Genomic DNA, 11,101 nt, shown 5'->3' with positions numbered 1-11,101 from the left:
AATCTTTAATACCCAAAAATTAATTCATAATTTAACCACTCAAAAAATTAGTCATATATCACGAAAAAAATACAATCGAATATTTATATCAAAAATCTAAAATTATAAGTGTATTTATTAAAATATTAATAAATTCGTATAAACTCTATATGTTTACAGTATTTAATAGTTAATGAATCATTCGAGTTACCGCCGAAAAAACCGCGGTCGATACCAAGATGGATTGGAGCAATCAACCTTGATCGCATTTTATTTGGTTTCTTTTTACTCCATGCTCTCGCAACAGTCGCAACTGTTTAACGACGTGACCGACTTTATACGCGTTCTGTTTTCGATAACAAAACGCGAAACTAAAAAGTCAAAACTATATTTTAGTCATAGCGATTAGCGATGGTGAAAAATGAAAATGGTATTAAATCGTCAAATACTACAAATAGTACAAATTACGACTTAAAACAAAAAGCATATTCTATCCGATGCGAAGCGTTCAAGCATTCTTATAATATCAGCCGTATTGACGTAGTTTCCCTTTCCCAGCGATTTGTGATAGCCCATCGATTCCTGATAACAATGATGCGGGGGCATTGAAACACCTGTTTTTAGTGTTTGCTACCGCTACGGTATTACCGTAATACCGTGCGTCGCGACAGCCCACAACTGTTGAATGTTTTTTTTTTTTTCAGTTGAACGTTGAACATCTCATACTATTCATAGTTCCGTGCTCGTTAGCATTTCATCTTCCATCTTCGTGCCAAAACCGCTACCTATTCGAGAAAGACCGAAAGCGCTACTGGTTGTCGACGTTTGTTGTTTATAGTTATCTCAATATCGCCAAAGCGACTGTCGCGCCATTTCCTTCAACGTCACGTGCTTCATTTTGCCTACTTACGTTTAATCATCGTTTAACCACCGCCCGCCGCCATTAAGTGAGTATTGATTTTATTATTATGTATAGTAGTGAATGACTATAGTGAGTGATTATATACCTGACGTTGAGTATTTTTCATTGAATTTTATATATTTTGCCCAATAAAGACTGTTTTCCAACATGGCTTCTTCAAACACTAGCAGACTCGGTAAAGAATGGGATCTTACACCATATGAATTGCAGAGAACTCCTCATGAAGTCATTACGGACGATACAGAAATAGCTGTACCTGAGCGGTCTCTTGAAAAAGAATTGATGTGTCCGATTTGTTTAGATTTGTTGAACAAGCCAGTGTCGACTAAATGTCTTCATAGGTAGGTTTTAATAGAAGTATATTATATATTACACTTAATTATATGTAACTTGTAATAATAATGAAGTAATATGTTTTATTTAGATTCTGTTCTGAATGTATCGTGACTGCACTTCGTTCTGGTAACAAAGAATGTCCTACTTGTCGTAAAAAGATAAAATCCAAACGATGTCTACGACCTGACCCAAGTTTTGAAATGTTAATATCTAAAATCTTTCCTAGTCGTGAAGAATACAATGCAATTCAAAATAGATATATTGAGAAAATAAAACAGAATCAAAGTCAAGATAACCTGATAAAATCCATAGCTGAAGGAATAGAAATACAATCAAAACGGCGTTCGTATCAGACTAAGAAGAAACGAGACATACAGGAAACTGAAAGTAACTCATCAAGTACTTTTACACCATCTACTTCTGGTCAAATGGACGTCAAACTAACAAAACCAACATTAGAAGGCAATGAAATAAAAAAGATTAAAACAGTTGCTTCAACATCTGTAATCACCGATATTATTGAATGTGATAGTGCGTTTAATGGTATGTCATTAAATGATTTGGAACTGGTGCTCAAGCCTCATCCCAAGAAAATGCGTAATAATAAATTAAAAAAGGAATCAAATAAAACTGAGCTACGTTTTCTAAAAGCGCCACCTCTTACTACTGGTATGTATTTAAATTAAATAACATGAAATAAACTATTTATATTTTCACTTATAATTTTAAATAATGTCTTTTTTTAAATTTTTCTATACTTTAAATTTTATGATTTTCATAATAAGTTATTTTCATATACTATATTCGTGTCTTAAATTAGAGTTACCTCAGGCGACAAATAGTGGAAATGGATGTAACTTATGTTTACCGAGTACTCCAATCTTAGGAGTGTAACTATTTTATTCCAACTACCACCTAGATTTTTCTAAAATTATAACATATATTTTAAAGTAAATATGTATGTTTTTTAAATAACCACAATATACTTACTTCAAAATAAAAATATTAAAAGCATATTCTAAAGTGCTTTAAATAATATTCTTACTTTGAAATTTGATAGTTGGATTAACTAAGTAAAATGGATTCTTTGAACATAACATTTAACATGACTATTGTTATAAACTAATAAGTAAGAAATAACGCATATGAGTATGAGAAAGCAGTTGCATAGCCTATTTCTAATTTTCTGAACTGAAAGCTTGTTGAAAACAACAGGTTTGATAAAACTGAATCAACAACATTTGTTGATGCATGAGATTTCTTTTATTTAAGCCAAAGTAATATAATACTTTCAGAATAAACTATATGAATGTATGAACTGTTTAAAATTTAAATGCTAGAAATCAACCTTTTATTGAGCAATCTAATCAACTATATTAATTAAAATAAAATATTGTGGCGCGTTTGCTTGCGACTGGAAGTAAGTAATGGGCACAGCTACTAGTTTCTGGATGGGTGACCACCCTGACTCATGGTTAAAAACCTTGCCACACATACACGTGTTTACTATCAACCGTAACAACCATAACAAAATAATAATCGTAAAAACAACCCACCTTTACCAACCTTACCTCTACTCACAGTTCATAACCCCTACAACAGCTAATGGCCCTAGTCGCCGGGCTTAAGTTCAATAAAAAAAAAAAAAATAAATAACATACTTAAAAATGTTTATAATTATATTTATATTACTTTTTTTCTAGTCGAACACGTAAGTAGTTATTTAACTATGCGGTTCAATTTAGATCACAATAAAGAGATTGGAAACAATCAAATAAAGGCCTCAATCTACATTTTACAAACTGCTGGTCAATACATACTTCTCGAAGGCAATCTAACACTTCAAAATGTTCAAGAGAAATTTTTGAACGTCAAGAAAGAGGAACCAATGGAAATCTTTTACTCTTTTAATTAAATTTATACGATTATCTACCAACATTAGTTATAACTTATAAATATACGAGATTTATAAACAAAAATTAAAATATATTATTTTTTAGTGTTTTGGGTTTAATAATTTGTTAATTTGTTAAATTTTAACATGTGTAGTATTTAATTTTTAAGTTTTCAATTTCTTAAAAAATATTAATAGTTTACATTACATATGTAAGTTTTTATTTTTGTTTTTTGATATTAATTGTTTGATAAATATTTGCTACATTATTTAGTTTAATTCGGTTTTAATTTATAATCTTTTGTACTCATACATTTAGTTTTTAATATTTAAGTCATAAATTAATTAATTTTATAAAAATATATTAATTAGTTTAAAATGATTATTAGTGTGTTTAAAATTGATTTTTGTTTTAAATAAAATTATAATGTTTAATATTTAATACGCTTTACAATTATATTTTATTTTGTTTTTTTATTAATTGAAAAATTTATTAAACAAATAAATTGTATTTCTATAACTAGTAATCATTTTCAATATTATATTTATAATCATTAATCAGCTTATTATTTTTAAATTATTTTGTAATTATACACTACCTACTGTAATAAAAATAATGAATTTTATTTTATTTATCTAGTATTGCTAGTATTATTTACAAATAAATAATGAATAAACCAAGTATCCTCTAATTATATATATTTGATTGTTATAGATATATTGCCAATTTCTAAAAAGAGGTGTATTAAAATAATCAAGTTTTAATATTATCAGTTTACACATTTTTAAATTGAAAAAAATAATTGGAAAGAATATTCAATTTTGTATTTATCTATTTTACATATAGATAAATTTACACATCATAATTTTATTTCTGAGTAGATGATTTATAAAATTATATTAAGACAAATCTATGAGAATTAACACCATCGTTATAAAGTGTCCAAATAATAATTATTATTACACATGTAACATATTACACTTGTGTATCAGATTCTTAATACATCTCATTTATAGTTTATGATTGAATTGAACGAGATTAATATATTGTTGAATTTGTAAAGGAGAATATTAACTGTGCTCGAACAAAGAGTTTTTTCAATACATATTTTAAACGAGATAACTATAAGAATTTGAAATATTATTCAAATATACTTATAACTTGTTATAAAATATTATAAATTATAGCTTAACTATATTTTATTTGTTTGAACACAACTTATATTTTTATTTTTTCCCCAAAAATCTATTAATTTATAAAAATGCTCCAATAATAAATATTGATAACGAATGAACTGTAGTAAGAATTATTTCTACACAACCTCTTATTATAATCTAATTAACTATTATCTAATTAACTTGTAAATGTTTATTTAAGGTGAGTATCCAAAATACATCAATTACTAGATCATATTAAAGTAATTGAACCCAAAATCCTTAAATGGAGAATATAGAAATAATGTTATATTGTGGATTGAGGAGCAAAATCAAGATCGAGTGCCAATAAGTTTAAATTAAAAAGCTACCCATCTAATAAATTAAAAAAAAAAATTTGAAAATTCTCATAATTTTGAATTTAATGCTAGTAAAGGTTGGTTTAAGCGTTTCAAAAACTATTAATACAAAAATTACTGATAAAGCTGCAAATTAAGTGCTAATCAATATGCAGTAGATGTTTTATCTCCAAATAAGAAAAATTTGATTTAAGAAGGTGTATATGTGTTGTTAACCAAATAGGGCTTTTTTAGAAATATATTTTTTCTAGAACTTGCATTGCCCAAAAAGAAAAATCAGCTCCAGGCAGTAACGTACACAGGGTGGTGTTTTGATGTTTGAATATTTCCCAAAATATTTGGTTACCTATTTGTATGATTATTTACTTATTCAATTTTAATATTAATTGTTATGTTATACTTTTAAACAAGTATAATATTCATTGTGTTTGTAAAAAATTAACTAAAACAAAATAAAAATTATTAATACTAACAAATTAAAATTTTAATATAATTTGAAATAAAACAAAATTATGCCTATTATGTATTAGCATATTTCCTATTAAATATACCTATTGTGTATTTCCTATATTTATTAAAAAAAATTCTATTTTTTTAACAACTGATTTTCAAAAATATCCCCCAAAACTTTTCTATGTAGATATGTCCCTAGCTACAGGATTTAAAATTGCTAAAGTCGAGTAACTGTGTTGTTGGATAGGAAAACTTCTAGTGATTTTAGAATGAAAACGTTAATAATTGCACGAAAGACAATTTACCAGTAATCTGCAAATTATTTAAAAAGTTGTAGATTACTGGTTTTCTTTTTAATCATTGATTGACTGATTTTGTAGTACCTACCTGCTATATTGTGAAAAAGAAAATTTAAGTTTTAAAATTATACCTCTTATTGGTAATGCCCTATTACATTATAAACATCTCGATGAATTAGACAAAAACGTCGAAGTTATATTCATTCCGCCAAATACAACAGCTTTAATGTGACTAATGGATCAGGGAGTGATCGCAAAATTCAAAACGTATTATCAATGTTACTATGTCGTACATTTTGACAATTAATTGAGACGAAAGACAAATAAAGTATAATTGATTTTTAGCAAAGTTGTAATATTTTTCATGCCATTCAATACATGAAAAAATTGTGCGCAGAAATAATTTAGAAGTAGGTATATGAATTTATCATGGTGACAATTTGGAAGAAATTTGTAGTCGATTGATCAGAAACCATGCTTGTATCTACAAATCAAAAGACTAATGATTGCACGCAATACATTTCCAGAGCTAGAAAAAGTAAATAGAAATGAACTAATTTCTTTTTATGAGAAAGAACCAAATAATAAAGATTTACTAGAATTAAATCAAAATCAGCTTTTTGACAAAGTTTTAAAAGGATGTAAATGAAAAATAATTTAGATAAAAAAATTAAAGCTTTCTAATTAATTGAAAAAGGTTTTCAAATAATAAATGATGAAGACTCAAATTATAAAAGATTTTTACAAGTTAAACGAAATGTTTTGAACAACTTAACGCGTACCTATTTGGTGTTACCGAGAGTTGTATCACAATGAGAAAAAAATCAACAAAACAGTTAACACTAGGCGCAATTTTTAATGAATAAATATGTAAATTTAATTATAGGTTGTTAATTTTAATATAAAATGTAACTAATTATTATTTAATACCAACTATTAATAATGTTTAAATTAATTGATTAAATCCTGCAATTTTTATCATACAATTTTAAGTAATATTATTGATTTTAGAATATAATAATATTCTAAAAACAATGATAATACCTTGTTATTTATTATCAGGAATACGTTGTGATAAAGTGTAGTATGTAAAGAGTGTTTTACTAAACGTTTTTTCGATTAACGTTGCGTTTTTCAAGAATATAATATCAACGTTAAACGAGGACTTGTCACATAGAAATGAGGCTTGAAAATATAGATGTATAGGTATGTGATTGTTGACTTCGCTTCTAACCTACGATGGCCAATTGAAACCTGATATTCTAAACACTGTAAAATACCATGAAGAGGAAAAGAAGGCTATTTGTCACAAATCACAAGCAAATTGATTAAAATGCTTAGATAATGAGTTTTAATATTGGCTTTCCGCCTTTTCCAAACCCCATAACGGCCATAATCGTATTCCATATGACCATGTTATGTTCAAATATGTAAGTCGGGTATAATAATTTTATTGGTTTGTACATGCTGAATTTATTAAACGAAGAGAGTTAAGATTTAGTTGTGACCTGTGAAATAATACATTTTATCAATTGTACAATAATCCATCATTTAAACTTCGATCAAAGGCTTGAAACTTAGAAAGGCGTTTAGGAAAACTGCTGTACTGAATTTTTTTTCCAATTAACTTTAGATATTGTAACATTACTATCCTATATCGGCTATATCGCTATGAATGTAAATAGTTGATATAAAATTGAATGTTTGAGCTAAATTAAAATTGATAAATGTAGGCAATGACAAAAATATATTTTATAACAGGTATTTTTAAACTAACACTATACAAACTAATTATTATTAACGAAGTTCGTGATCGATAAATTTGTCATATTATTTTATAGTGGTGTTTATTTTTACCACATTCATTTTTTTCCAGATATTAAAAAAAAAATTCATTCATATTAGTTTTTTTCAGATTCAATAAAAAATAATGATGATAATATGTATTATAGTTATTTATTATTATAGTAATTGGTTTATAAAATACTTTTCGATATACCATCAGTCTTTTGGTAGATAAATATTAAAACTGATTCTGAGTAATAGATATTTTATTAATTTTAGATTACATTGAACACGTCATGAATAATATCAAATAATATAAGTAATAAAATGTTATTATATAATACTGTAATAGGTATTAATAATTTATCAATTAATGAAATATTTATAATATAGATACTAGCTGAATTACCCGACTTTACCCATAAACAGTTTTAAAATAAATTGTACACCTATTTAAGGTTCAACTACTTTTATTTAGGTATATTAAATAATTATTTGCATTTAATTCGTATTGTTCGTAGTTTGTTTATTATACAAAAATAAAATCGAAAATTGTTTCTAGAATGATGTTTCATTCAAGACCTTATTTTATTCATAATTTGTTATCTCCTATTTTTAATTTCCATGTCCCATAATTCTATAAAAAAAAAATAGTAACTACTAATTACGTATAATGGTAACATAATTTTTGACCAATAGTAATATTGTTTTTAAATATTATTGTATATAATTTATATTTTATAGAAATAATACAAAAAATACCGAATTTTCTACACCAGCTGTACATAAACAGTTCGTAGTAAACGCAGATGCAGATGAGCATAGGTATCACTATTGCAGCATTGCACAATTAATATACCTATTTATTGTATTATGCATATTGTGGTAGTGGTACAAAAATAAATCACCAAGAAGTCAAGTATTATTTTATAGCGAATCGACTACGCTTATAAGATTATTTTGATTAAAAAAGGCCATAACAATTAATAATATTAAACGCCTTTCAAATAACTTATAGATTTGTACACGTTATTGGAAATTTTTATTATTATTTTTTCCATATCACACGCATACTTCCATTTATTGTGCTGAAATGTGGTACTTATGATAAATACAATATTTTGAGAGAGAGAGAGAGAAAGTAATAGATAAAATGTAAAAACATCTCATCCTCCTCCCCTACAAACATGTTGAAATGCCTACGTCACTGAAGCGGTACCTATGTTTATTTTGCAAATTATGTTTTAAAAATATTTGTAGGCATTAGCCATTAGGAGTATTATGGTTATGTTACGTGTTGGACGTATTAGTCAATAGAATATATTCTTATTTCTTATACTAAACTATTGTTTAAATTCGAAAATTCTTTATTATTGTATGCATACCTTAAGTCAGCGTTTTCCAAACCGAAGTCCACGCGTATACCGGAGGGAATCCGCGAACGTCAATTGAAAACACAACACCATATTCATCACATTGAACACACTAATTATTCATTAAACAAATAATATATCTATTTTTCCATTACTTTTATTAATTCAATTTTTTATCATAAAAATATGTGCATTAAGTTCAGAAAATAGAGCTATAAAATGAGTACCTATTGTTATTTATTGTTGTTTTTTATTTTTATTAAGGGAGTCCGCAATAATTTTTACTATCCCATGGAATCTGTCAGAGTAGAAGGTTGGTAAACGGTAAACGCTGACCGCTGCCCTAGGTAATAGGTACAAGGTAGTTGGGTATGATACCTACATGAAGCATTTACAGATAACACTAATGTACATTTCAACATTTGTACGATATGTCCGAGTTGCGATCGTAATAATATTGAAGGTACACAATCGTCAATGATTACAGTCTTAATAAATTACGGTCCGTATTCGATTATCGATAATCCGAATAATCCGATAAGCACTATCCATATTTTAGTTTATGACGAGACGTTGTTAAATTAACTTTAATTTAAAAAATATCGCAAATTTCAAAAATATATAATGAAAAGAGAAAAATTTTACTTTTATTCAATAATTTTAAACTTAGACACTATCGTAGAAACAAGAGAAATATCCTGGAGTTGCATTATTAAAAATTGCAGTAAGTAGTAAGTACACAATAATTATTAATTATGTATTACCAGTGAAGAAACACGTGTTTTAAAGATCGACAAATGATCAAACAAATCATGAAACAGATACTAATATTCAACAAACAAAAGGTAAATAACAATGTTAATCTTTTTAACACATTGAAAGATAGAGACATGATTCTCCTAAGTAAATAAATAAATAAAATAAAAATATTTTTTTATTCATTGAATTTGGAATATTGGAATTTATCATAAATAATAAAATTTATTAACTGTTATTTTTAAAATGTGTAATAATACCAGATATCCACAGTCCACATATAACATCAATAAAATAAATTAAAAAGTTACAAAATACTCATATAAGCTAATGCAATATAAATAGGTAATTAAAGACGTTTCTTCATTTTTAACTAGAAATATTTTTTTCATAATTTCAAAATGTTTAAGTTATGCCATTAATAGATCATAAAAAAATATAGCAATTTAAAATTGTGATAAAAATAAAATAAAATACCAGTAAAACACGAAATAAAGAAACACGTCTTTTTCCGGTTTATTTTTTTTAAATTCCATATTATAGTTTTATAATAATTCAAAAACCACGCATACAATGACATATAATATGATATTTTGTATAATATAATATATAAGTACCTATTTTAATGTTTAATTCTTTAAAAAATATTAGTCGTGTTAAATTACAACAATTACCAGAGTTACCAAAATGCACGGATAACGTACATGACTATTTGGATATAGAAAAAGTGATATCTAAGAAAATAGAAAATATAGTAATATCAAATGATAAATCAAAAATGTAATAATATTTTCCATAGGCGCAAGTTGTGGGAGAACCAGTGGGAAGGGGCTTTCTTCATTATGGAATTTCATAGCTAATTTGATAGTCGATCTATAAGCATGTTGTCTAATGACTAATAACTAATAATTATTGATTAATATCAATTTACATATATAATATTTAAAATATAATCAATTGTTGTTAATAATGTTATTAACTAGGTATTTAAAATTAATGATAGATATCGTTAATGATGATACGAATCGTAAATTGTTATATAATATCCTAAATTCCCAAGTATAGGTAATCTGTTTCATAGTAATAACACGGATATAAATATAACTATTGTATATTAGCTATTTTTACTAAATTTAAACGATTTTCATGTTAACTTTGGAATTTGAGCCGCAGAATGTGAACGTTCAACGAATCAGATATTTATCGTAAAAGTTGTACTGATAACTTTCAAGTGATATAGCGTATTATTTTATTACTGACTTAAAAAAAGATTTAAAAGATGACAGCATCTATTGATAATTATAAAATAAGTATTTTAATGTTTGAGTTTGAATTTATATACCTATACATTTCAAAAATAAATTCAATAGACTTGGAAACTAATAAAAAATCGAGAGTATTAGCCAGAAATGTATTAAAAATCCAATCAAATAATATTTGAAAGAATAAACTGACTCGTTGAAATTTGTAAAATATGTACTTATATCACACAAAACTATAAACCAGTTTAACAATATAAAATAATTATCAATATCTAAAACATAATAATTATATTACCTGAATGCTAAGATTTTATTTTTTTCTCGTTTTGATCCCGATCACAACTCGGTATTAAATGGTTTATCACGTAAAATATTATTTAATGACCTCATTAATTATAACAAATAATCGTTTATCAGTGTCAAATTAGTCTAATGACCTTTTCTAAACTTATTGAACACTCTAGGAGAGAATGGCCAGGAGGGGTACTGGGGACACGTGTCTTAAGCGTATAAAAACCTATTTGAGAA

The 11,101-nt window shown here is 26.2% G+C and overlaps 1 protein-coding gene across 1 annotated transcript; it reads left to right on the top strand.

Moving 5' to 3' along the window:
• The first annotated feature begins 678 nt into the window (after window positions 1–678).
• LOC112593217 (E3 ubiquitin-protein ligase RING2-like) lies at window positions 679–3,195 on the top strand. Its single transcript, XM_025337567.1, has 4 exons — window positions 679–926; window positions 1,036–1,242; window positions 1,326–1,906; window positions 2,941–3,195. Exons 2-4 carry the CDS (start codon window positions 1,049–1,051, stop codon window positions 3,150–3,152), a joined length of 987 nt encoding a protein of 328 aa, XP_025193352.1. The 5' UTR covers window positions 679–926; window positions 1,036–1,048; the 3' UTR covers window positions 3,153–3,195.
• The last annotated feature ends 7,906 nt before the right edge of the window (window positions 3,196–11,101 follow it).

The sequence above is a fragment of the Melanaphis sacchari genome, unplaced genomic scaffold, assembly GCF_002803265.2.
Source record: "Melanaphis sacchari strain LSU unplaced genomic scaffold, SCAv2.0 Contig1_pilon_pilon, whole genome shotgun sequence".
Lineage (NCBI taxonomy): Eukaryota > Metazoa > Arthropoda > Insecta > Hemiptera > Aphididae > Melanaphis > Melanaphis sacchari.
This window is presented reverse-complemented; position numbering and strand designations above follow the sequence as displayed.

What these genes read in the sequence shown, in the direction of transcription:
- LOC112593217 (XM_025337567.1), top strand. Translation starts at nt 1,049, where the DNA reads ATGGCTTCTTCAAACACTAGCAGACTCGGTAAAGAATGGGATCTTACA. An exon ending in TCGACTAAATGTCTTCATAG is followed by an intron (nt 1,243 to 1,325) that starts GTAGGTTTTAAT and finishes TGTTTTATTTAG; the next exon opens with ATTCTGTTCTGAATGTATCG. An exon ending in AGCGCCACCTCTTACTACTG is followed by an intron (nt 1,907 to 2,940) that starts GTATGTATTTAA and finishes CTTTTTTTCTAG; the next exon opens with TCGAACACGTAAGTAGTTAT.